The sequence below is a fragment of the Malaclemys terrapin genome, chromosome 6 (assembly GCF_027887155.1).
Source record: "Malaclemys terrapin pileata isolate rMalTer1 chromosome 6, rMalTer1.hap1, whole genome shotgun sequence".
In the NCBI taxonomy this organism is placed as follows: Eukaryota; Metazoa; Chordata; order Testudines; family Emydidae; genus Malaclemys; species Malaclemys terrapin.
In genome coordinates, this window is record NC_071510.1 from 38,155,586 (window position 1) to 38,183,521 (window position 27,936).

General features: G+C 42.3%; 1 protein-coding gene across 2 annotated transcripts in view; it reads left to right on the forward strand.

The window, feature by feature from the left end:
• CEMIP2 (cell migration inducing hyaluronidase 2) overlaps nucleotides 1–27,936 on the forward strand; it is an 87,082-nt gene that overhangs the window by 12,604 nt on the left and 46,542 nt on the right. For both annotated transcript variants that reach the window (XM_054032009.1, XM_054032007.1), the window contains exon 2: nucleotides 26,241–26,583. In XM_054032009.1, the coding sequence (XP_053887984.1) occupies nucleotides 26,253–26,583 (331 nt within the window). In that variant the 5' untranslated portion in view covers nucleotides 26,241–26,252. The remainder of the gene's footprint in view (nucleotides 1–26,240; nucleotides 26,584–27,936) is intronic.

Sequence of the window (27,936 nt, forward strand, 5' to 3'; positions counted from 1 at the left end):
ATCAGGGCCGGCTCTAGGTTTGCCAGAATGCCGCCCAAGCAACAACAAAAAAAGAATGGCCGGAATGCTGCCCCAAGCACGTGCTTGCTTTTCTGGTGCCTAGAGACGGTCCTGCTTATAATGCTACGCTGAGGAAAGAGTAAATCTTTGATCTGCTAGACAACGATAGCCTTCCTTTTGAAGAAGCTTCAGTCAAGAAAGTTTCTTTGGTGCATGGTATAAATAGATTTGCACTGGCACATCTGAATTTACTGGTGTAGGATGACCTGTCGCTCATAAGAATTAGGACTGTACTGCAACAAGGAAAAAACAAGGTCCTGATCTGGCAGTATCTAGTTCTTTGAAATGCTTTGTCCTTAGAGGTCCTACTTGTGGAAATCTACAAGTCTGAAATCTTTTGGCCAGCAGTGTTGGGGGCAAGTGTGCTCTGCATGTCTTCATGCCCTCTTACCAGAGGGACTACAGGAGGAGTGCACCTCCAATTACCACTCTCTTTGCTTGCTAATCCAGAATCCTATTTGTGTAGGAGGACTCTGAAGTAGTGGGGAAAGAGGGTGGGTCATTGGATTGGCATGCATGGGGTCATGACCCCCAGGGCATTGTGGAACAGGTTTTGGAGGCAGTCGCAAGTGTAGAGCCAGTGTTATGGGGTGGCAAGCAGGGCAACTGCCAGGGGCCACACGCCACAGGGGACCCCGGGAAGCTAAATTACATGCTTCAGCCCCTCGCTGCCCGCAGCTGAAGCCCAAGCCCCATTGCCTGGGACTGAAGCATATAATTTAGCTTTGTGAGGCCTCCTGTGTCATGGGGCCCTGGTTGCCATCCCCCAACACTGGCCCTGAGTATTAGTCATAATTTACTTAATGATATTTAAGGTAGGGGTTTGCAATTTTTTCAAGTCTTAGTAGGGGAAGGTCACTTTTTCTTTCTTTCTTTCTTTCTTTCTTTCTTTCTTTCTTTCTTTCTCTCTTTCTCTCTTTTTTTTTTTTTTTTTTTAAGTCTAAAGGGGGTCGCCAGGTTGAGAAACACTGCTTTAAGGTAAGGGCCTTGTTTTTCTTCAATTTTTGTGTGTCTGGATCCCATTCATAATAAGCAATTACCAGACCAAATAGGAGGAAAGTCTTAAGAGTTCTGGCTAAATAAAATGCAGAAACATTCTTGTGAAGTTGGTGTCTGGTCTGGATGCCAGGTCCCACGAGTAATATTTTGATGTGTGGATAAAGCTACAGGTAGCCACTCAGCGAATCTCTTGAAGAGAAACAGTCCTAAGGTAAGCAGCATATGTTACCCAGAGTTTTCAGAACCCACAGCAGTGGTAACTTAACTGTTTCACTCCAGGCAGGGTCAGGAATAAATCAATGGGAACACAGAGCTCTAGCTGATGAAAGATTAATACAAGTAAGCGTACTCTTATCTAAAACTACAATTTATTAGATTTAAGCACACATAGACACAAAACAATAGGTTTAGAACATCCCAAATATTTACCTAAAATCGGACGGTATTGAGTAAATTGCAGCAGTTCAGCAATGGCTGGTTGCTTCCCTGCCAGGGAGTAAGGTGTTGGGGGAAAAAACCCTCTCAGGATAACTTCAGGTGACTGCTCCAAAGTACACTTTATTATGTAATCCTTCTATAGCTAAGTTTTACAAAACACATAGATCATTGTGACCCCTACTAGGTCATCACAGCTCCTAAAGTCAATAAATTATTTATCAACAAACATTCCTAACAATCTTAGTCATAATAAACTTTTACATCAAACGCACCCAAACTCCAAGGTTCTCATCCACTTATTTGCTTTTGTCTCAATTGTTGACTTTTTCTCTCCCCTCCTCCCATTCTGATTAGCAGAGACTGTAAGCCTGCAAATGTATTTGACCTTGCCTCCAGAAACTCTGCTTGTTCAAATTAACCCTTAAGTAGGTGGTGGTCTATTTTTATTAATTCATGGTGGCTGAATGCACATAATATGGTTGCAATTGACTTGATCAAAATCTGGGGTACATGCACCGTTCAAATTTGGGGTAACAAGCCGCTTTAGATTTAGTAGAATGAACCCTGATACCGGTGAGAGGGGAAAGAAAGGCCCTAGTGTTTTGTAATAAGTATGGGTCTGCTGCCTAATTCACTTGTACAATTGGTCTGACCCAGTATGGCCATTCTTATGTAGAATCTCTCAAAACACATTGACCCCTAGAATTGTCCGTGTGCTACAAATAAGAGAGAGATAGCAAACAAGGGCTGTCTTTACATTTAATGTGTATAATCTAGCTTCCCAATGGTTTGAATGGGTGACTGACTGACTGATTCATGTGAAATTTGGAAAGCTTTTTAGATAAGAATTTGGGGTGAGACCTCAACATCTTTTTATCCCTATGGAATCCTGTATACTGTGGCTCTGCCTTAAGGTTTGAATCTTGTTAACCCTCCCAGCTGAGGTGATGGCCACTAGGAAAGGAATCTTTATGGAGAGATGGTAAAGTGAATAGTCATTCATAGCTCAAATTGGGGTTTTATAAGAATGGTTAAGACAATAGTTTGGTGCCAGGGTGGAGGTAGTTCTCTGGTTGGTGGAAAGGCATGGCTCAGGGCTTTAAAGCACTTCGTCACTATGAGGTGATGGAAGACTGGATTGGAGGGTGGCCGGTGAAGTTTGCCACTAAGTGGACTCTGATTGAAGTGGTGTTGAGTCTTGTTTGTTTTTAGTTGGAAAACATAGGAATTTACAAACAGGATCTTTTTGAAAGAGTCGCACCTTCCTGGGAGGGCTATATGCAGAATTGTTTCCACTTCTTCCTGTGAAGGACTCTGAATGGTTTTCTGTTTTAGCTGAGAGGTCTTGTACCACTGTAGAACGAATCCTGTTTGTGTGGCTCAGTCAGCTGAAGTATGCTGTGAAGTGCAGGGACTTTGGGAGGGGGTGAAAAATCTGACCTTGATTCTGAACAAAGTCCCACTCTTGAATATCCTGGATGTGGAGGTCTTGCACTAGGTGTAGCAGCTCTGTGAACCATAATTGTCTTGCCCAAGAGAGAATTATGAGGAAAACTCTGGCTACATAATGTGTGATCTTTGTGGTGACTCTGAGGATCACTGGAACCAGAGGGAAGGTGGATAATGGGCCTTTTGACCAGGAGAGGAGAAAAGTATCCGATAGCTGGGACTTCTTCCTTCTTTGGAACAGAACAGGGGGCACTTGTTTGCAATGTTGCTGAACAACAGGTCTATCATTGGAGAACCCCATGGAGAAATGGCCTTCAGGGTGTTGATAAATTGTATAGTCATTTGCTTGACTAGACTTTGGTTCATTATTTCATTATGAAATATACTTTAGACCAAATAACCAATCAGGTTAGGTTTATTAATATGGTACAGGAAAAAGGTTTTATATGATACCTGTCTCTGAACAGTAGTCCCGTGGAGCGATGTTACATACATCTTACGCAGAATGTGTGCTCCCCGAGTTACAAGTTTCAGCTGGTATTATTTATGATTTTACAAGTTACACATGTCTTCACACATCACTAATGTGTGCCCAGCAATTTGTTCCAGTTTCCTAACTTGTTGTTCTGTTCCTTCCTTATCTTTGTTTTAGATACTGGCAGTCCAGGTACTGATCCGTGAAGCTTGTACTAAGACACAGAATGAATGTATCTTCATTTTGACAGGTTTCCTATTTGCTTGTGCCAAATACCTAGCATAAGTGAACAGGGTTATGGTATAGGCCTTTTTAGGCCATATCACTGTTATAATATTTGTGCTTAATGTATGCTAATATATGGTGCGAATAATGCATACTATTAATACGATCTATATTTCAGTTCTGGGTCTGATTGCCTAGGAAGGAGTACTGAGAAAAGGGATCATAGTGGACCACAAGCTAAACATGAGCCAACAGTGAAACGCTGTTGCAAAAAAATGAACGTCATTCTGGGATATATTAGGAGGAGTGTTGTAAGCAAGACATGAGAAGTAATTCTTCTGCTCTACTCTGCACTGATTAGGCTTCAACTGGATATTGTGTCCAGTTCTGTACGCCACATTTCAGGAAGGATGTTGACAAATTGGAGAGAGTCCAGAGAAGAGCAACAGAAATGATTAAAGGTCTAGAAAACATGGCCTATGAGGGAAGATTGAAAAAAATTGGGGTTGTTTAGTCTGGAAAAGAGAAGACTGAGGGGGAACATAACAATTTTCAAGTATGTAAAAGGAGGAGGGAGAAAAATCATTCTTTTTAACCTCTGAGGATAGGACAAGAAGCAATGGGCTTAAATTGCAGCAAGGGAGGTTTAGGTTGGACATCAGGAAAAACTTCCTAACTGTCCGGGTGGTTAAGCACTGTAATAAATTGCTTAGGGAGGTTGTGGAATCTCCATCATTGGAGATTTTTAAGAGCAGGTTAGACAAACACCTGTCAGGCATGGTCTAGACCAGGGGTCGGCAACCTTTCAGAAGTGGTGTGCCAAGTCTTCATTCATTCACTCTAATTTAAGGTTTCGCGTGCTAGTAATACATTTTCATGTTTTTAGAATGTGTCTCTCTATAATAGTTTATATATTATATATATGATATATCAGTTTAGTGTGATCCTTGCCCTTGCTTTTCCTTGCTGAGTTTTCCAATGTCTGGCATGTATTTGGATACTTTAAGGGACAGAGGACAGATTTCATGTGTGAAAATACAGGAATGTGGATCCAAATGCTGAAAGCATTGCAGATGCAATTTTCTTCAAACAGTTAAATTTCACTGTCAGGGACATCCAGCAGGTCAGAATAGAGGCCCCATGATCTCTCTCGGTAGCTTTAAGTGCACTCCGCAGATCTCCAAACTTTGCACACAATTCTGAGCTTTTTAACTGAATGAGCTGCATTTTGAAATCTTTAACACCCATCCACTGAAATACAAACAAATCCAAGTCGCTTTTGTTGAACTTTTCAGGTTTAACTAGAAAAGAAAGCATTGGGCCAAATCGCTGGAATACGTGAAATCTGTCAGAAAATTCTGATTCCAGTTCTTGCATGTACGTTCCAATCTCATCGACACTGACAGTACAACGTGTCAATAGCTCTTTTATGTGTTGGAAGTAGCGGAAAGTCGAAGTTCGAATATTCCAAGAAAAAACTGCTAGTTTTACAACAACTGCCTTTCAGGTTTCATAAAGATCCAGAACCATTTGCCCTGCACCTTGGAGATGGAGGTTGAGCTCGTTTAGGTGAGCGGTGATGTCAGTTAGAAACATGAGCTTACACAGCCATTTGTCATCATCCAGTTCGGGGTAGTTTTGTCCTTTTTCTGACAAAAAGGCCTTGATTGCATCAAAACAGTTTACAAAGCGCACCAAAACCTTGTCACAACTTAGTCACCGAATTTTGCTGTGAAGTGGAATGTCATTATAAGCTCTGTCCATCTCTTCTAGCAGTGCTTGAAACTGTCTGTGAGTCAAAGCAGATCGAGCAACAAGAACATTCACAATTTGCACCACTGCATTCATCACATTATTAAGCTCTGAATTAGAAATTTTAGCGCACAGATTTTCTTGATGGATGATACAGTGAAATTTGACTGTTGGGCAGCCAATTTGATCTTCAAGTAACTTTACAAATCCCTTCTGTTTTCCGACCATGGCAGGAGCACCATCTGTTGTCACACACAATATTTTTCTGATGTCAACTCCTCATTCTTCAAAATGGTTTACAAAAGTTTCCACTATATCTTCCCCCTTTGTTGTGCCATGCAGGGGTTTTAGGGAACAGAGTTCCTCTTGGATTTCATTGGAAGCACGACTGCCAAATATGGAACGTTGTTTATATCCACACTCTCATCAACTGCAATGGTAAACACTACTATGTCTTTTCGTTAACGTTTTCTGCCATGCGTCTCTCAACTGTTCTGGCAGAGACAGGCAGTTTTTATTCTAGATACGCCTCTTTATTTGTGAAATCATTGAACAAAACCTCCAAACTGCTGAGAAAAACTTTTTATATATTCCCCATCTGTAAATGGCTTTCAGTTTTTTTGCAATGCACTGTGCAATCTTGAAACTTCCTTCCGTGGCTTGATTTTTACTTACACGTAAGTATTTAAAAACATGGCTTTGCTTCTCATATCCTGCTACTGCATTTTTCATCGATTGAGTCTTGTCTGTTTCGTCAATAAAGGTTTTTCTCGTGTTTCGTTTGAAAATATCGTCGAACACTTGATATGCGACAAACAACACTTTCACAACAGAAAGCACAAACAGCACGGTCTTTCTTTTGAATAAGTCCAGATGTATCTGTCTAAGAAGGCTGATATGAATGGACATCTAACTTTGCTCTCTTAGGAGCTGACATTTTGTCAAATGTACCCCTCAACTTACAGTGGAAAAAAAAATTGCGACAGACGGCATGCACAATGTCATAACTATAAAGGGAAGGGTAATAGCTGTCCTGTGTACAGTACTATAAATCCCTCCTGGCCAGAGACTCCAAAATCCTTTTCCCTGTAAAGGGTTAAGAAGCTCAGGTAACCTGGCTGGCATCTGACCTAAAGGACCAATAAGGGGACAAGATACTTTCAAATCTTGGGGGGGGAAGGCTTTTGTTTGTGTTCTTTGTTTGGGAGTGTGTTCGTTCTCGGGGACTGAGAGGGACCAGACATCAATCCAGGTTCTCCACATCTTTCTAAGCAAGTCTCTCCTATTTCAAACTTGTAAGTAAATAGCCAGGCAAGGCGTGTTAGTTTTCCTTTGTTTTCTCAACTTGTAAATGTACCTTTTACTAGAGTGTTTCTCTTTGTTTGCTGTACTTTGAACCTGAGACTAGAGGGGAGTCCTCTGAGCTCTTTAAGTTTGATTACCCTGTAAGGTTGATTTCCATACTGATTTTACAGAGATGATTTTTACCTTTTTCTTTAATTAAAAACCTTCTTTTTAAGAACCTGATTGATTTTTTCCTTGTTTTAGATCCAAAGGGGTTTTGGATCTTGATTCACCAGGAGTTGGTGGGAGGAAGGAGGGGAATGGTTAATTTCCCCTTGTTTTAAATCCAAGGGGTTGGATTTGTTTTCACCAGGGATTTGGTGAAGGTTTTTCAAGGTTTCCCAGGGAGGGAATCCATTGAAAATGGTGGCAGCCGAACCAGAGCTAAGCTGGTAATTAAGCTTAGAAGTTTTTATGCAGGCCCCTACATTTGTACCCTAAAGTTCAAAGTGGGGATCTCAGTCCTGACATGGTGAATAGCGGTGGGATCATTTTAAACCCAAAAGCCAGTGAGATTTTTTTTTCCTTCTAGCTGCTTGGAAAGCCGAGCTGGAAGTAGATAGATGCATATCTTATCTCTCCTTGCCTGAAGGCAGAGGTGTTAAGTTTTTTTTACAGGTCCTTTGTTAAGAGAAGGGTTCAATTAGCAAATGACTGGTAAAAGGTATTTACAAGCTGAATTGTTTTTTTTTTCTTTTTACATCCTCGGGAGTAGCTAGTTAGAAAGTTACTGTTAACTCTGCAGCAGCCAGAGCTGAGAGCTTCCCAGTTTGTCAACTGCAAAGGGGGTTACCCAGCACAAGAAAACAGGAAAATGACTACCAAAGAAGTAGCTAACAAAATAGAACTGGCCAAACTAGAAGCAGAAGAAAATGAAAGAAAACATCAGAGACTGCTTCAATTAACAAAACTTGAGACAGAGCAGAGAGAAAGAGAAGAAAAAGCCAAAGAGGAGGCCCACAAGAGAGAGATGGAGCTGAAAGAAAAAGAGATGGAGGAGAGAGAAAAAGAAAGGAAGCATGAACTGGAAGTAGCAAAGGCTAAGCAGGATGCACCAGCCAATGCTAACAACCCCCCTCCAGGTACCACTTCCCATCCCAGAAGATTCCCCACCTACAAGGCAGGCGATGATACTGAGGCCTTCTTAGAAAATTTTGAAAGGGCCTGCCTTGGATACAGTATCGCTATAGACCAGTACATGGTAGAGCTGAGGCCGCAGCTCAGTGGACCCTTAGCAGAGGTGGCGGCTGAAATGCCTAAGGAACACATGAACAGTTATGAACTTTTTAAAAACAAGGCCAGACTCAGAATGGGGCTAACACCCGAGCATGCCCGTCGGCGGTTCAGAGCCCTAAAGTGGAAACCGGATGTGTCATTTACCCGTCATGCCTACCACATTGACAAAAATTGTGATGCCTGGGTATCAGGAGCAAATGTTAAATCTCTGGAAGATCTGCTTTCCCTAGTAAAAATGGAGCAGTTTTTAGAGGGTGTTCCTGAGGAAATAGAAAGGTACATCCTAGATAGGAAGCCCAAAACTGTAACTGAGGCGGGGGAGATTGGAGCCCAATGGGTGGAGGTGGCAGAAAAGAAAAAAACTAGTAGCAGTTGGAGCGAATATCAGAAGGGGCAAGCCGAAACAAAACCTTACCACCGGGGACAACCCAAGGCCCCACCCACATCTCAAGGGAAACCCCAGACGCCTTCTCACCCCACCACACCAGTCTCCACCAACCAACATCGCCCCGGTGATACCTTAGCAGGGCGATGTTTTAAATGTAATGAACTGGGACATATAAAGGCTCACTGCCCCAAGAACCCTAACCGATTACAGTTCATTACACCCCAATCACACCAAAGATCCCCAAACCCAGATGCCTCTCTCATACCCTCGGAGCGAAGGGAAACCTTGAGAGTGGGCGGAAAGAAGGTTACCGCCTGGAGGGACACTGGGGCTCAAGTGTCAACTATCCACCAATCCCTAGTGGACCCCAAACTCATCAACCCAGAGGCTACAGTGACAATTCAACCCTTCGTGTCACAATCTGTAACCTTGCCTACAGCCACGTTGCATGTCCAGTACAAGGGCTGGTCAGGAATGTGGACTTTTGCAGTCTATGACAATTATCCCATTCCCATGCTGCTGGGGGAAGATTTGGCCAACCATGTGAAGGTAGCCAAGAGGGTGGGAATAGTCACCCGCAGCCAGGCTAAGCAAGCTTTCACCCCCATCCCTGTTCCTGAGCCGTCCACCAGGGCCCCGTCTGTGTTACCGGAGACCCAGACAAAGGTGGTGGAACTGGATCCTCTGCCAACGACTGCAACAGCCGTAGTGGATCCAATCCCAGAGACCCAGCCAAAGCCAGTCCCAGAACCGGAACTGGCAACGCAACCAGCACCAGAACCATTGCCAGCCCTGAGTCCAGCGCTTGCAAACCCGTCTACAACTCCAACGCCAGAGGGCACCAGCGAGCCTGAACTGGCAGAAGCAGCAGATAAGCCTACCCAAGAGGCTCAGCCAGAGCCTGAGATACCACATAGTGCACCAGCGGACAGCGGTTCACAGTCAATGGAAACAGCCCCAGCACCTGCATCGCTTCCAGAGGGACCAAGCCCCAGTCCACAGTCCAAGGAGGAACTGATGTCTCCAGCATCAAGGGAACAGTTCCAGGCCGAGCAGGAAGCAGATGACAGCCTTCAGAAAGCTTGGGCGGCGGCGCGGAGCACCCCACCGCCTCTCAGCTCTTCTAACCGATCCCGGTTTGTTGTAGAACAAGGACTTTTATACAAGGAGACTCTTTCTGGTGGGCACCAGGAAGACTGGCATCCTCAAAGACAGTTGGTAGTTCCCACTAAGTATCGGGTAAAGCTCTTGAGCTTAGCCCATGATCATCCCAGTGGCCATTCTGGGGTGAACAGAACCAAGGACCGGTTGGGGAAGTCCTTCCACTGGGAGGGAATGGGCAAGGACGTTGCTAATTATGTCCGGTCTTGTGAGGTGTGCCAACGAGTGGGGAAAACCCCAAGACCAGGTTAAAGCCCCTCTCCAGCCACTACCCATAATTGAGGTCCCATTTCAGCGCGTAGCTGTGGATATTCTGGGTCCTTTCCCAAAGAAGACACCCAGAGGAAAGCAGTACGTACTGACTTTCATGGATTTTGCTACCCGGTGGCCGGAAGCAGTACCCTTAAGCAACACCAGGGCTAAAAGTGTGTGCCAGGCATTAACAGACATTTTTGCCAGGGTAGGTTGGCCCTCCGACATCCTTACAGATTCGGGAACTAACTTCCTGGCAGGAACCATGGAAAACCTGTGGGAAGCTCATGGGGTGAATCACTTGGTTGCCACCCCTTACCACCATGAAACCAATGGCCTGGTGGAGAGGTTTAATGGAACTTTGGGGGCCATGATACGTAAATTTGTAAATGAACACTCCAATGATTGGGACCTCGTGTTGCAGCAGTTGCTTTTTGCCTACAGGGCTGTACCACATCCCAGTTTAGGGTTTTCACCATTTGAACTTGTGTATGGCCGTGAGGTTAAGGGGCCATTACAGTTGGTGAAGCAGCAATGGGAGGGGTTTACGCCTTCTCCAGGAACAAACATTCTAGACTTTGTAAGCAACCTACAAAACACCCTCCGACATTCTTTGGCCCTTGCTAAAGAAAACCTAAAGGATGCTCAGGAAGAGCAAAAGGCCTGGTATGATAAACATTCCAGAGAACGGTCCTTCAAAGAAGGAGACCAAGTCATGGTCTTAAAGGCGCTCCAGGCCCATAAAATGGAAGCGTCGTGGGAAGGACCATTCACGGTCCAGGAGCGCCTAGGAGCTGTTAACTATCTCATAGCCTCCCCCACCTCCAACATAAAGCCTAAAGTATACCATGTTAATTCTCTTAAGCCCTTTTATTCCAGAGAATTAAACGTTTGCCAGTTTACAGCCCAGGAAACAGATGACGCGGAGTGGCCTGAAGGTGTCTACTACGAAGGAAAAAAGGATGGTGGCGTGGAAGAGGTGAACCTCTCCATGACCCTTGGACGTCTGCAGCGACAGCAGATCAAGGAGCTGTGCACAAGCTTTGCACCAATTTTCTCAGCCACTCCAGGATGGACCGAACGGGCATACCACTCCATTGACACAGGTAATGCTCACCCTATTAGAACCCCACCCTACCGGGAGTCACCTCATGCCAAAGCTGCTATACAAAGGGAGATCCAGGACATGCTACAGATGGGTATAATCCGCCCCTCTAAGAGTGCATGGGCATCTCCAGTGGTTCTAGTTCCCAAACCAGATGGGGAAATACGCTTTTGCGTGGACTACCGTAAGCTAAATGCTGTAACTCGTCCTGACAACTATCCAATGCCACGCACAGATGAGCTATTGGAGAAATTGGGACATGCCCAATTCATCTCTACTTTGGACTTAACCAAGGGGTACTGGCAAGTACCACTAGATGAACCCGCTAAGGAAAGGTCAGCCTTCGTCACCCAGGCAGGGATGTATGAATTCAATGTACTCCCTTTCGGGTTGCGAAATGCACCCGCCACCTTCCAAAGACTTGTAGATGGTCTCCTAGCAGGATTGGGAGAATCTGCAGTTGCCTACCTCGACGATGTGGCCATTTTTTCTGATTCATGGGCAGAGCACATGGAGCACCTGGAAAAAGTTTTCGAGCGCATCCAGCAGGCAGGGCTAACTGTTAAGGCTAAAAAGTGTCAAATAGGCCAAAACAGAGTGACTTACCTGGGGCACCAGGTGGGTCAAGGAACTATAAATCCCATACAGGCCAAAGTGGATGCTATCCAAAAGTGGCCGGTTCCAAAGTCTAAGAAACAGGTCCAATCCTTCTTAGGCTTGGCTGGATATTATAGGCGATTTGTACCCCACTACAGCCAAATCGCCGCCCCGCTGACAGACCTAACCAGAAAGAACCAGCCAAATGCAGTTCAGTGGACTGATGAGTGTCAAAAGGCCTTTAACCAGCTTAAGGCAACACTCATGTCTGACCCTGTGCTAAGGGCCCCAGACTTTGACAAACTGTTCCTAGTAACCACAGATGCGTCCGAGCGAGGCGTGGGAGCAGTTTTAATGCAGGAAGGACCGGATCAAGAATTCCATCCTGTCGTCTTTCTCAGTAAAAAACTGTCTGAGAGGGAAAGCCATTGGTCAATCAGCGAAAAGGAATGCTACGCCATTGTGTACGCGCTGGAAAAGCTACGCCCATATGTTTGGGGACGGCGTTTCCAACTACAAACAGACCATGCTGCGCTACAGTGGCTTCATACCGCCAAGGGAAATAACAAAAAACTTCTTCGGTGGAGTTTAGCTCTCCAAGATTTTGATTTTGAAATACAACACATTTCGGGAGCTTCTAACAAAGTGGCTGATGCACTCTCCCGGGAAAGTTTCCCAGAGTTAACTGGTTAACAATTGTTTTTGGAATGAAACATATTGTTAGTTTTTATATAATCAGTAGTATGTCTAAAGGTACATGTGTCTTATTAACTCTGTTTTCTCCTAGAACTCCAGGAAGAAATCACAGCCAGTGTGGAACCGAACATCCAACACTATCTGTGATTTGGGGGGCGTGTCATAACTATAAAGGGAAGGGTAATAGCTGTCCTGTGTACAGTACTATAAATCCCTCCTGGCCAGAGACTCCAAAATCCTTTTCCCTGTAAAGGGTTAAGAAGCTCAGGTAACCTGGCTGGCATCTGACCTAAAGGACCAATAAGGGGACAAGATACTTTCAAATCTTGGGGGGGGAAGGCTTTTGTTTGTGTTCTTTGTTTGGGAGTGTGTTCGTTCTCGGGGACTGAGAGGGACCAGACATCAATCCAGGTTCTCCACATCTTTCTAAGCAAGTCTCTCCTATTTCAAACTTGTAAGTAAATAGCCAGGCAAGGCGTGTTAGTTTTCCTTTGTTTTCTCAACTTGTAAATGTACCTTTTACTAGAGTGTTTCTCTTTGTTTGCTGTACTTTGAACCTGAGACTAGAGGGGAGTCCTCTGAGCTCTTTAAGTTTGATTACCCTGTAAGGTTGATTTCCATACTGATTTTACAGAGATGATTTTTACCTTTTTCTTTAATTAAAAACCTTCTTTTTAAGAACCTGATTGATTTTTTCCTTGTTTTAGATCCAAAGGGGTTTTGGATCTTGATTCACCAGGAGTTGGTGGGAGGAAGGAGGGGAATGGTTAATTTCCCCTTGTTTTAAATCCAAGGGGTTGGATTTGTTTTCACCAGGGATTTGGTGAAGGTTTTTCAAGGTTTCCCAGGGAGGGAATCCATTGAAAATGGTGGCAGCCGAACCAGAGCTAAGCTGGTAATTAAGCTTAGAAGTTTTTATGCAGGCCCCTACATTTGTACCCTAAAGTTCAAAGTGGGGATCTCAGTCCTGACACACAATGTCAAATGCAATGTGCTGTTCCATGTGATGTGATAATGATATAAGCAGAAAATCAGGACTTAAAAATATCCCAGTACAGTGACACTGGAACAATTTTTAAGGTGGGGGTACTGAGCTGCACCCTCTCTTGCCCCTGTCTACACCCCTCACTGCCCCAGGCTGGGGCCAGTGGGCCACAGCTGGGGGCAGCTGCAGAGCCCCGAGCCAGCGGCTGGAACCCCAGGATGGCAACAGAGACCCCGGGGCTGGCAGCGGGCTGAGCGGAGCTGGCGGACGGGACCCCGGGCGGCAGCAGAGACCCCTGGACCAGTGGCCAGGACCCGGGCAGTGAGAGTGCCACTCAAAATCATCTCATGTGCTGCCTTTGGCACACGTGCCATAGGTTGCTGACCCCTGGTCCAGACAATACTTGGTCCTGCCTTGAGTGCAGGGGACTGGACTAGATGACCTCTCAAGGTCCCTTCCAGTCCTAAGAGTCTATGATTTATATGCTAGCCAGCATATATTAGTCAACAAGGGATAAATCCAGCAGAGACCACTTGGGATGTTCTGAGTACTTTCTACTGAGGTGGTGCCAGGTGGTTACTTATGCCTGTTTAAGTGAAGGACTGTGGGAATTATGCTTCTTGGCACAAGGTGGTGATGAAGCTCCACTTTGCCTGTTGCAGTGGTGCTGTCTTTTGGGATCTGGAGGGTGTCTTCCTTTGGCATGGGACAGAAAGCCTTGCATACCAGGCAAATTGTCCCGAGCTCCTGTATGTTTATGTGGAGCCTAGCTACTTGAGAGGTCCACAGCCGTTGCAGGTGATGAGCTCCCCATTTCTGTGTGTGGAAATATGTCACTAGGAATGGGGAGGGGGGGAGGCAGGGAACAAGAGTGTGGAAGGGGGACTCACTTGCAGACTGTCTGGATTTATCCACCTGTTTAGGGAGACTAGAGCAATAGAAATCATGAGTTGAATATCCATGTTATGTCTGACTAGTACGCTGACCTCAGCCAGCCTTAAAGGTGAAGTCAAGAGTATTACTTATGTGCCTGAGTCCACATGGTGTACTAGTTTTAGGCAAGTTTTTGCAATGGTGTGTGGATTTCTTTGTTCTCTGAAATGAAGCTTAAAATTGTCTGGGATCTTTCTTGTGGAAGGAAGGCCTTGGCCAGAGTCTAGGACTGCTCTTATGATCTAATCCACCGATTACTTTGGAGTTGGTAGGATTTAGCATACTGTTTTTCATTCCCAGAGAGTGGAAGAGTTTGAGAACCAGTTTGAGCTATTAGTGATGTCCTGAGAAGACTTTCCCCAGATGAGCCAGTTCAGATATGGATAGATGGTGTATTGCCGAGACTCTCAGGGCTGCTACTGTCAGGTATGTGATTTAAAACTTGAGGCTGTAGAGAGTCCAAATGGCATTACTTTGATAATGCTTGTTCCTGGCTGTGAATCGGAGCTACTTCTGTGTGCTGGAAATATTGCCATGTCCACGTGCAGGCACACATCCTAAAACTCCCTCCCTACAACTCCTATTTCTTAATCTGGAAGTTGTTTCTCTGTATCTCAATGGAGCACCACACTTACTAATTCCATACAGTATCTGGGATAAGCAAAATGCTGTTACCAATAATTCCTCCCAAATGTAACATGAGGAAGTAGTATATAATACTAACCAATTTAACTCTATTTAAAAAAAAAAAAAAAAAGCAGATTGCTTTGGAAAGAGTCTTTTCAGCAAGGAAGCCAGGATGATTTAATAATCTATCTGTTATAGACAAGGATTCATTTAAATATCTTCTTGCTAACAGTAATATTTGGAAGGGAAATGCAAAAGGTAGTTGTATAGCTTAAAGAAAATGTTATGAATGCAGCAATCTTAGGAGGATGTTCAAGATAACTTACTTTGGAATTTAAATAAACTTTTCTGGTCACTATTGCAAGGCAAGCTGACAAAGGGGCAGACTAGCAGTTCCTTCTAACTTTGACACACATGATAAACTAGAAAAAAGTGTAGTACTGTCAAATGGAGAAAAAAAAAAAAAAACAGATACCATGCCTCACAGGATATTGTGAGACTTACTTGACTAATGTGTGCAAGTGCTTGGAGTTCCTCAAATTGAATGTGCCAAGATAATGCAAAATATTGTTATTACTTTCAGCTGCCATCTTACCAGAATGAAAACTTTTGTTTTTAAAGTGTTTATTTCAGCTATCATCTACTGAATGCTTTCCTTTTCTTTCCCTGTGATTATTTTTTTACAGAACACTTTTCTTGTCTCTCTTACTCCTAGAGAATATGTTATAAAAAGATAAAAGAATAGAAGAAAAAAGATTATATCCCCATTTTTAGTGACTCCATTGTACATAATTTGCAGGGCACTGCATATTATGTATTTACGTGACCGCTTCAGATTATTTGGGACCTAAGCATTTAAAAATTCTAGTCCTCATGACTTCAGAGAGAACCTGCCAAAGCAAACAAAGTGTAAATGCTGCAGTGACATCTGTCAGTCTGCAGAAACTCCCTTGTTTTTATTAATCTCACCTGAGTGACAACTCTAAAGCTCAGTGATGACACTTAAACGCCAATATTAACTGTTTAATTACTGACTATATTAGCAGATAGAATGGGAAAGGGAGTGGGAGTGAAGCCCTTGAGAGGTGTGGGTTGGGAATGGCTGCCTGGAAAGACAGAGAGGAAAACAGGAGACACGGAGAACGGGGAGAGATGGAGAAGGAAGAAATAAAACAGAAGTGGGTTCTATTGCTGAATGATACTGAATAAATAATAAAAGTTTGGTTAATACATAAAAGCTGCATTTTCCCATTGATCTCTTTGTAAACCTCCAACATCAGGGGGAGCTCTGTCATGATTTGAGGGGAGTATGACATCTTTTTTTTTTATATCCCGGCCCCTGGACCATAATTGAACATGGTCTCTGGTCTTTTCTTCTGAATGAGTTTCACACTGTGCTGGATCCATCCACAGTATTTTACTGTTCTCTCTTGCATATTATACATATGAGAGAGCCTTATAACTCAAACTTTTATGCAAGCCATATACACAAGATAGGTGGTCTGATCTCTCTCACTTGGAATGCATTATAGTCACCCAGAAAGTGCCAGAACCATGTCTTCTCTTTTTAAAGAGTGTCATCACTATTTTTGAAACATATTTTTGAAACAGTTAGTAGGTCCTGAGTTGTCTGGCTACCTTGGATACCTGCACTCGTGGAGTTTTGGTCTTTTGAAGATTTCAGCCATTCATAAATACAATTTCTCATGAGCCTCATTTTTGATTGGTTTCAGAGTAACAGCCGTGTTAGTCTGTATCTGCAAAAAGAAGAACAGGAGTACTTGTGGCACCTTAGAGACTAACAAATTTATTAGAGCATAAGCTTTCGTGGACTACAGCCCACTTCTTCGGATGCATATAGAATGGAACATATATTGAGGAGCTATATATACACACATACAGAGAGCATAAACAGGTGGGAGTTGTCTTACCAACTCTGAGAGGCCAATTAATTAAGAGAAAAAAAACTTTTGAAGTGATAATCAAGCTAGCCCAGTACAGACAGTTTGATAAGAAGTGTGAGAATACTTACAAGGGGAGATAGAGTCAATGTTTGTAATGGCTCAGCCATTCCCAGTCCTTATTCAAACCGGAGTTGATTGTGTCTAGTTTGCATATCAATTCTAGCTCAGCAGTCTCTCTTTGGAGTCTGTTTTTGAAGTTTTTCTGTTGTAATATAGCCACCCGCAGGTCTGTCACTGAATGACCAGACAGGTTAAAGTGTTCTCCCACTGGTTTTTGAGTATTTTGATTCCTGATGTCAGATTTGTGTCCATTAATTCTTTTGCGTAGAGACTGTCCGGTTTGGCCAATGTACATGGCAGAGGGGCATTGCTGGCACATGATGGCATATATCACATTGGTAGATGTGCAGGTGAACGAGCCCCTGATGGTATGGCTGATGTGATTAGGTCCTATGATGATGTCACTTGAATAGATATGTGGACAGAGTTGGCATCGGGGTTCCTGATAATGTCACAGCTAACCTGGTGGCTGAACTTTGTGATTTTGTCCTCACCCACAACTATTTCACATTTGGGGACAATATATACCTTCAAGTCAGCGGCACTGCTATGGGTACCCGCATGGCCCCACAATATGCCAACATTTTTATGGCTGACTTAGAACAACGCTTCCTTAGCTCTCGTCCCCTAACACCCCTACTCTACTTGCGCTACATTGATGACATCTTCATCATCTGGACCCATGGAAAAGAAGCCCTTGAGGAATTTCACCATGATTTCAATAATTTCCATCCCACCATCAACCTCAGCCTAGATCAATCCACACAAGCGGTCCATTTCCTGGACACTACTGTGCTAATAAGCGATGGTCACATCAATACCACCCTATACCGGAAACCTACTGACCGCTACACTTACCTACATGCCTCCAGCTTCCATCCAGGACACACCACACGATCCATTGTCTACAGCCAAGCTCTAAGATATAACCGCATTTGCTCCAATCCCTCGGATAGAGACAAGCACCTACAAGATCTCTATCAAGCATTCTTAAAACTACAATACCCACCTGCTGAAGTGAAAAAACAGATTGACAGAGCCAGACGAGTACCCAGAAGTCACCTCCTACAAGACAGGCCCAACAAAGAAAATAACAGAACACCACTAGCTGTCACCTTCAGCCCCCAACTAAAACCTCTCCAGCGCATCATCAGAGATCTACAACCTATCCTGAAAGATGATCCTTTACTCTCACAGATCTTGGGAGACAGACCTGTCCTCGCTTACAGACAACCCCCCAACCTAAAGCAAATACTCACCAGCAACCACACATCACTGAACAAAACCACTGACCCATTTTTGATTAGCTGTTCAGAGAAGATCATTATTCTATACTACTTTGCACTTCTGTAGTATCTTCCACCCGGGGATTTCTAGGGCTGTGATCCAGCAAAATGCCTGAATACATAACTTTAAGCACATAAATGATCCCGTTGACTTCAATGGGACTATTTACTTGCTTAAATTTAGGTATGTACTACTATCACTGTGTCTGTCCCATGGATTTTTATCATTCCATCAAGTTTCTCTGACATCTGTTGTATCCATATCCTCTTTTAATATGAGAAACTCACTCATGTTCACCCATCTTAGTATTTAGATGTCTAGTGTTTGTATACAAGTACTTATAAAATTTGTCAATATTTATTTTTATGCCTTCATGTGATGTAATTGAATGGGACTCTTTTTTGATGGCTTTCTTTTCTGTTCCTACCTGCATTTTATCATTTTCTATCCTCTCCTCTTTGCTAGGATATAGAGTATCTCATTTAATAAATCATACCTAAGTGATGTGTCTCCACACCTGTCAGCTTTCCCCCAGCCCTTGGTTTAAAAACTCTTTTAGGACGTTTTTAATTTTGCATGCCAGCAATCTGGTTCTGTTTTGGTTTAGGTGGAGTCCATCCCTCGTGTATAGGCTCCTCCTTTCCCAGACGTTTCCTAAAGTCATGTCTATACTTAAAACTTAAGTTGAGCTGTGTGAAATGTAGACCAGGACTAATAAACGTGATCCCTCCTCTGAATGCCATCGTCTCATCCGTTCACTGAGACACTGCAAAAAGTCTGAGATTTTTGAGCCTTCAAAAAGGCTGGGTTTACATGATGCAGAAACCCAGGTTTATTTTTCTCCTGGCTCACCTATTAAAAAGTCTGTTCTGTCTTATCTGAGACTCTCTCTACAGCTTACTGATTATATTCTGCTTTCTATTTCATCTGACTTTCTAATACCACCATCTGGGGGAAAATAAACCATCTTAAATTGTGTTCAGTAAACTGTGTGACATAAACTGTTCATAGTAACTTTACACATTATGAAGCCCATCACGGTTCCTCTCATTTATTAAAAATATTTTTTTATTCTGCATTCCCTACTATTTGTGTCTCTTTATGCACCTGCAGCATGAGTGGTTTCTTTTTCTTGCTTTTATAAATGTGGATAAGTAAGTATAAGTTCTTATTAAACAGTCTATCATTACAGTATATAGACATTTTAAAAATTAAAAATGGTGGAGGAAAATGTGTGCCTGAGAAGGAAGCATACTTGCACTTAGATGTGCTTAATCTGACTTCATTGGGATTACTTACATCCTTAAAGTTAAGCATATTCTTAAGCGATTTGCTGAATTGGAGCCTTGATACATTTGAGAAGTTGTCGAAGACTAATGTTTTGTTATTTCTTTTGTGGGATAATTCCTGTGATAGCTGATAACTAGGTTCCAGGCAGGTAAACTTATACATGTCAGATTTTCAGAAAATCATCCATGCTTTCTGTTTAACATATCAGACTTTGTTGCTAATTGTGAACCATTTCGCATCCTTTTGTTCATCCCTCTCCACCTCTCTTACAGTTTGGATTTTCATCTCTACCTTTTAATCTCATTGCTCCATACCAAACAAGTGTCTGGTTATGTGCCAAGAAAGCTGTAGTGAGATTGCAAGTATTATGTTATGTGAAAGAGATGCCCTCTTTGATGTCTTATTTGTTCTTTCTGAGTTCTGTTCAGTTTGAGATTACACTGTGTGTGAGAAGTTCATGAACAGGAATTGTAATGTTTTATAGCCAAGAGCAACAAGATAAGCTTTTTTTTTTTTTCTTCTTCTTTTTAAATGACCTGAGCAAACTAGAAATCTTTAAAATATTGTGTGTTAAAGAAGCATTACATTATGGTGGAGTTCAGAAGTAAATTTGTTCTTGCTTTTTTTTTAAATAGTCTCTCAGGATTAGATGCTGGGAGGGCTCTGGAATAGTGACTCTGAAGGTTTGTAAGTGTTTACCCTCATTCAAGGCCAGAAGAGGACTTGGCTCCTCATCTTGGCTAGCATCAGACCATGGTCCCAGAATGGTTTCTTTAAATTCTTTCTTAAAAGGGTGCTAGTACAATGTTAGGTGCCTAAAATTGGTCCTCTAAATCCATACTTAATCATCTAAAGAAGTGTGGCATGAGCTTCTAGGCACTGAGCATCTACAACTTCTACTGACGCCAACAGCAGATGTGTATACTCGGTGTGACGTTGTGCAGTCTATATGGTTTTATAAAAACTTGATAATAAGTCAATATAATGTAACTGAGATAGTTTTAGAGAAAATACGGTAATAAGTGAATGTAACGTAACTGGGATATTCCTCATGCAAAAGGTCTCTTGTAAGGTATCATTACAAAGCTTATAATCTACTGAGTATGATCATCTGATTTGTATAAATGTACCACTCTTGTATCTAAAACTAGAAATATAAAATGTAACTCTGAGGGCCTATTGTAATTGTGTAAAGTGTGGACCATTAATGATGGTTTGGAATCTTGATGACTCCCATTGTCTGCAGATGGCTGTATTTACCTGTGAGTCTTCCTGTATATGTGTGTGCTGGCAAGTGAGTAATGAAGTCTTGCAGTGACATGTGATCATGTCACCTGAACTGGAATCCATCTTTAACCTGGTGCTTTTCCAGTGAGGGGGGGTGGAAAACCAGAGAGACAAAGAGTTCCCGCCTTATGCAAAAGATATATAAAGGGGGAAGAGAACAGAGAGGGAGAGGAGCCATCATGAAGAATCCCCTAGCTACCACCTGAGCTGCAACAAGAGCTGTACCAGGGGAAAGAATTGTGCCCAGGCCTGGAAGATGTCCAGTCTGAGAAAAACTTACTGAAGCATCTCTGAGGGTGAGATTATCTGTATTCAGTTTGATTAGGCGTAGATTTGCGCATTTTATTTTATTTTGCTTGGTGACTTACTTTGTTCTGTCTGTTACTACTTTGAACCACTTAAATCCTACTGTCTGTATTTAATAAAATCACTTTTTATTTAGTAATTTACTCAGAGTATGTATTAATACCTGGGGGAGCAAACAACTGTGCATATCTCTCTATCAGTGTTATAGAGGGTGAACAATTTATGAGTTTGCCCTGCATAAGCTTTATGCAGGGTAAAACGGATTTATCTGGGTTTAGACCCCTTTGGGAGTTGGGCATCTGAGTGCTAAAGACAAGCACACTACTGTGAGCTGTTTTCAGGTAAACTTGCAGCTTTGGGACAGGAGATTCAGACCCTGGATCTGTGTCTGGAGCCAGACGGGAGTGTCTGGCTCAGCAAGACAGGGTGCTGGAGTCCTGAGCTGGCAGGGAAAGCAGAAGCAGGGGTAGTCTTTGCACATCGGGTGGCAGCTCCCAAGGGGGTTTCTGTGATCCAACCCGTCACACTCGGCACTCCTGAAAATAGGCCTTTTCTTTTTAGGCACACCCATGTTTGAAGGTAAAACTTTTATTTCCCAGAAATCCTGTTAGCTATTTGTAATTCTGGTTATTGAAATAGTGACTAACCTATTTGCAAGGGTGGTTTTTGTTGTTGTTGTGTTGTTTTAAAAACTTCCCCTGTGAAGTAGAGGTAGAGTTCTTTTTCTGGTTGTCAGAGTAGTAACACCAATTTCTGGTGCTTTAGGTTCCAATTTAGGAAAACATTCCTATTTTGAACAGCACTTAAGCATGTATTTAAAGTTAATGACCTGTTAAGCATATACTTATTGACCCCTTGAGTGGTATTTAAGCATGTGCTTAAATGTTGCTCTCAATAAAGCTCTTTAATATATACTGGATAAAAATATGCAAAGCTTTCTGTTGTGGGGGAGAGGAGTGTAACTTTGAGCATTCTTACATGCAGGGTTCTCTGTACTGTGTAACATAGGAGATTTGCAGTGAATTCCGAACAACTTTGTGACAGCTATGTTAGTTCACCACAAAATCATTTGATAACTTTCACTTGTACTGGAATAATTCTAAAGATTAACCACAAAGTAAAAATAGATAACCAGTTAATCTAATTCATTGGAATTGTATCAGAGGACTCTTGCTTTAGAAGCTGCACATCAAGGATAGATGGCTAGAGCATGAAACGCCTCATAAAAAGCTCCTCCTTCTGTGTAGTTTAGGAGGCTGAGATGCCAGCCAGTGTTTCTTTCAAACTTCCCTAGCTCCCCATGAAACCAGTGTTTATAGCTCTTGCTGCTCTGGCCACTATCTTGAATTGCAAAGGATCCTCCCTCTTGTTCTGCTTTCTTCCATTGTAATTGTGGTGACGCAGGGGCTGCTAAAGGGGAAATAGTGAATTCCCATGGTGGGTGAAACATGCTTGATGTGGAAAGTGAATCAACAATGGTAGGAGGACAAGCTGAATTGAACAGGAGCTGGCAGGAAAATGTCCACTTTATATAGTACAGAAAGACTTAGGCTATACCTCAGCCAAAACATGTAAATGCAGTCATTTGCACAGCTATATTGTGCACAGGGCCATCGCTTCCCGGCTCTTTGAGCTCTGGTCAAGTGAAAAATTCTCTAAGTTATATTGGCACGTCTACTCTGCAATTAGACACCCGTGGCTGGCCCCGGGCCAGCTCACTCAGGCTTGCAGGGCTGTTTAATTGAGGTGTAGATGTCCAGGCTTAGGCTGGAGCCTGGGATCTAAGACCCTGTGAGGTGGGAGGGTCCCAGAGCTCTGGCTGCAGCCCGATTTCGGTATGTCAACATCACAATGAAACAGTCCCACAGCCTGAGCCCTGTGCGCTTGTCAGCTGGCATGGGCCAGCCACAGGTGTTTAATTGCAGTGTAGGTGGGTGGGTGTGTTACTGTCTAAAATCGTCCATAAAGTATAAATGAACAATAAAACCAACAATTTCAAATGTGATGTCTCACTTTTAAAATAAAAAGTCAGTAACATAAAATTGTTGGTGTAAAGGATTAAAATTGAAAAATAAAAACCATTCTTTCTGTCATAGAATTTAAAATGACAAAAGGAAGAAGGAAATTCACAATGCTTAAATAATTCTTATGGCAAAGAGGAATGAGCAGAGCTGCACTGTAAACTTGTTGATTGTACAAGACCTCTCATTCATGGTAGTCTTTTGAATTTAATTTTGATATTTCTGGGGGAAGGGATGGGAGTGGGAGGGTTCTGTGGGCATCTCTTTCCCACCTGTCCCTGGAAGAACAACATCACTTGCCTTTGAATAGAAAATTCTGAAACTTTTACAACTTGCAAAATGCTGTTCCCAAGCAAGTATTAAAATCAGTTTTATGATATGACGGAATATATTTGAATTGCAGCATTGACTTCCTGCAACATTTCCTAAACGTTTGAAATAAATTATTTTCAAACAATTACTGTAGGTTGTCTTGTGACTGTGTGCCAAAGAGCCTTACGTTTCTTGTTCAAAATAGAGGAAAATCTTTATTAAATGGTCTCCTTTGTGAAATGGCACTATGTAGAGAATATATATTAGCTCAAACTGAAAGATTAAAATAAACTTCGAATACCCCCCTCTGGGTTTGGTTTATACTGTTAAACAATAAAAAGTATTAACTGGTGGATCTGTGGGTTTTTTTTTTTGTTTGTTTTTTTCCCCTGCACTATTTGAAACTTTTGTGATTTGAGTGTTATAAATTCAGGCATTTCATCTTAGAGTTAAGTGTTTCTCTTATATCTAAAAATTCTCAGACCAGGTTCATGTCTTTGGGTTATGAGTCTGCTCTAAAATGTCACACATCTGGTTGATCGGAATTATTGTACTAGAGCAGTGGTTTTCAAACTGTGGGTCGAAACCCAGTACTGGCTCGCAGAATGTAAGGCACTGGGTCGTGGTGGCTCTGATCACCACTGCCGACCAGGCTGTTAAAAGTCCTGTTGGTGGTGCTGCCTGGCTAAGGCAGGCTAGTCCCTACATATTCTGACGCTGCGCTGCGCCCCGGTGCTCGGGGTGGGGGCAGCACGCAGAGGCCCGTGCCCGCCTCCCCCTTACCCCCCCAACCTAGGAGCTGGATCTGCAACTGGCCACTTCTGGGGCGTAGCACGGTCCACGGTGCCAGAAAGCCTGCCTTAGCATGCCTGCTGCGCCGCTGACTGGGAGCCGCCCAAGGTAAGCCCATGCCCCAACCCTGAGCCGCCCCAAAACCCTCATCCCCAACCCCCACCCCAAAGTTTGCACCCCCAGCCCAGAGCTCTGACCCTCTCCCGCACCCCCGCCCAGAACCCCCTCCCACACCCTGAACCTCATTCCCAGCCCTATCCTGCAGCCCTCACTCCTGCACCCCAACCCTCTGTCCCAGCACTGAGCCCCTCCCACACTCCAAACCCCTCATCCCCAGCTCTGTTGGCATGAACAATTTTCTTCAACTGGGTTGCCAGAAAAAGAGCTTGAAAACCACTGTACTAGAGGATAGCTTTGTTTGATCCAGTTTGCAATAGGTGCTGTCTTTTGTAAAGAAGGCTGAGGTTTCAGAGTAATTTGACTTTAAGACTACATGTTGATTTTTCTTAAGTAAAATCTGAATCAGTATTTTATTTAGAAGTCTAGTAGTTGAGTTTAGTTTAAAATGCACATATGGTAAGAGAGCCATTCATCAAATGCTCATGAAACATTGGACAGTAAATCTGGGGGTGGGGATTAGGTAAATGAGTTTGGGAAACAGCTATGAAAAAATAAAGGGAAGAATGTTGAAAAGTCCATTTGCCACAAGGAGCAGGTGCAAGGAACATTGGGATAGTCTCTAGAGGATTTGGGCCAATTTGTGCTCTGCCCTCTGCTGTTCCTTCTCTAGCTAGTGTTTCAATGCTTTTAGCTTTCATTATGTGTATAGGAGATGCATTGTCTTCTATAAAAGGGTTATCCAGCCTGTTCAGTAACAGCCTTTCTCACCCTGGAACAGTGAAGTATCAGATTTTGCAGCATGTGAGACAAAAAATTCCCTGCTATTTCTCAGAATAAGATTACCATTGTAATTTCTCTCCTTCATCAATGTGCCTGGCATTTTAGAATATGTACTTTAGGACTCCTTTGTTAGTGAAGGAGAATAAAGGGTCTTTGTCTCGTTATTGGTAGGCTCCTATTTCTATCATTCATCAGCATGTGTTATTTAACTGAACCTATAGTCTTTAGTAGATCAAGCTTCACATATATTCAGTTTACTCAGCTTTCTCAAATATCCCACTCTGGAAATTTTAATGGGATACATGCTGACTTTCAGAACACTGCTTGCAATAAATATTAGACAAAAATTGAAATATAGTGCAAATTATGTATCTTTTAAAGCAAACCATAAATTAAGATTTGTCAGCTCTGAACAACTGACAAGAATGATGTGGGTCTGGGAACCATATTTTTAATGGGTCTTTGTCACTAGCTCCCTCAGAGAGAGGGTTGCTAGCAACTGGAACAAAAATTCTGCTCTATGTTGGGTGATAAATGCAAGGGTCTGGAGAGGTCATATAGCTCCCAGACTGTGTGTCACAACCCACGCAGCTTGGCAAAGAGAAGTATCATGAGACCTTGCTGAACAGGATGCAGGTGATCTGCTTATAAAGCCATTCCAGACACACCTTTCCTAACAACAAAGTCATGCTGTAAGCAAAAATTACTGCATGCAGATCATCTATGCTTGTCCTGATTATACATGTTAACATAACTGCATCTAAGGAAGGGGAGATGGGTGTAAATACACTATGTCTGAGATTCGTACATGTTAAATGAAAATATTTTGGTGATTAAAATATGAAGTGAAGGAAATTCATGTTTCACTTATTGAAGGGAGAACAATGAAGAGTTGATTCAGTTTCTGCATACTGTAGAAATACATTTAGGCATTCTCTGCATAACTATTGTGGGGATTGTGCTGACATAGCTGTCTTACTGTTTAACCAGTCACTTCTTAATCACAAAATTATACACAAAAACATTTTAATTAAAAATTTAGTGGGGATCAGCAATTACTGTGTTGAAATGTTGAGAAATGGTCAGTGGTTAGATTCCCTGTAGCAAATTTTTTGTTAAAGTTTTATTTAATTTATGCACTAATGTTTTGAACTGTTATTGTAGTAGCCAGAATTTACTGTAACATATTGGTACAGTATAGTGATAACCGAGAGAGAGACAATAGTCACATAACACACACGACCTAAACTATCTGATTGTTTTTCATACATTCATTCATTTATTTTTCCCCCCCTTCAGTGACCTTATAACATGCAAGCCACTGATCCCAGGGGGAATTCCCCTGCTTTCCTTCAGCCTCAGAATGGGAGCAGCCATCGATCATCTGGCTATGTTCCAGGGAGAATTGTTCCTCTTCGTCCACCCCCACGTCCAAAGAGCCAAACTTCAGCCAAATTTACATCTGCAGGACAAGAAGCCCATGCAACATTTGCCCTCTCGCCAGAGGAGCAGCGCTGTCAAGCAGAAACCAGCAGAAAGAAAAGACACAAAAATACTCTCATTTGCTTTGGCATTTCTAGCTTTTCATTTTTTATAGCACTGGCAATTATCTTGGGAATATCTTCAAAATATGCACCAGATGGTAAGTTGTTGTGTAAATGAATTCTTATTACAAGTTAAACTGCCTATGAATATAGTTTAACAATCAGTATTAATGTTAAAAATAAATATATATATTTGATGTTGATGTTTATCTATTTAACAAATATATTTTGTTAAAAATAATATAACACATGGGTAAAAAAGGGGAAGTTGATAGCAGTGGTGTTAACAGGTCTAAAAGCAGGCAATTTATAAGAAGAGCTAAAGGTATCCATGAAAACTATATGGCCCCTAGGGCGAAGGACAATAAGAAGGAAACTTTTAATTAACTGGGAACAAAATAAATCTTAGTGGTGCTATAGATCCATTACTAGCTAGGAATGATAAAATTGTTAGCAGTGATGCAGAAGAGACAGAAATGTTCAAATATTTCTGTTCTGTATTTGGGGAGAGGCTGGATGATGAGATCATAGGTCAGCAATAATATATTCTATTCCAACCATAACTAGGAAGAATGTTAAACAGCACATAATAAAATTAAACATTTTTAAATTTCCGTACCGGGTGACCTGCACTCAAGAGTTTTAAAAGAATTGACAAATGAGCTCTTTGAACCATTGATGTTGGGTTTTTCTCAGTATTCCAAAATACGTTAAAGTTCCAGAGGAATGGAAAAAAGCTAATACACCAGTATTTTAAAAAGGATAAACAGGATGGCCTGGTTAACTGTCCTGTAGTTAAACTTGATATTAATCTCATGCATCATCTTGGAATGGCTAATAGGGGATGCAGCTAGTAAAGAATTAAAGGATGGTAGCATAATTAATGAGGATCAGTTTGGTTTTTTTGGAAAATGTCAAAGCAATTGATAAAATTAAAGTTTTGTTGGTAAAGGTAACTTGTAATATATTTGGACTTTTGGAAGGCATTTGACTTTACTGCAGGACATTCTGATTTAAAAAATTAGCACTGTACAAAATCAATGTACCACAAATTGAATGGATTAAAAATTGATGACTGATTTTCAAAAAGTAATTGTAACCTCCATCCAGTGGTGGTATTTCTAATGGGGTTCCACAGAAATCAGTTCTTGACCCAATGCTATTCAGTAGCTTTCTTCAATGATCTAGAAGAAAATAAAAAATTGGGGTGGTAAATGTCAGGTCAGTTGTACAGTGTGACTTTGATCACTTGGTGGTAACCTGGATTCATTTGAACAACATGTGCTTTAAAACAGCCGAATGCGAGTGTGACCATGGTGCCTGGAGGGGCCACACTGAGAGTGCCACATTCTGGGCTAACTGCAAGGAATAGGGCAATCCCCCACACCGGTGGTTTATTCTATAATTAGATTTTACCAAGCCAGTAACCAAACCACTTCTGTATTACCACA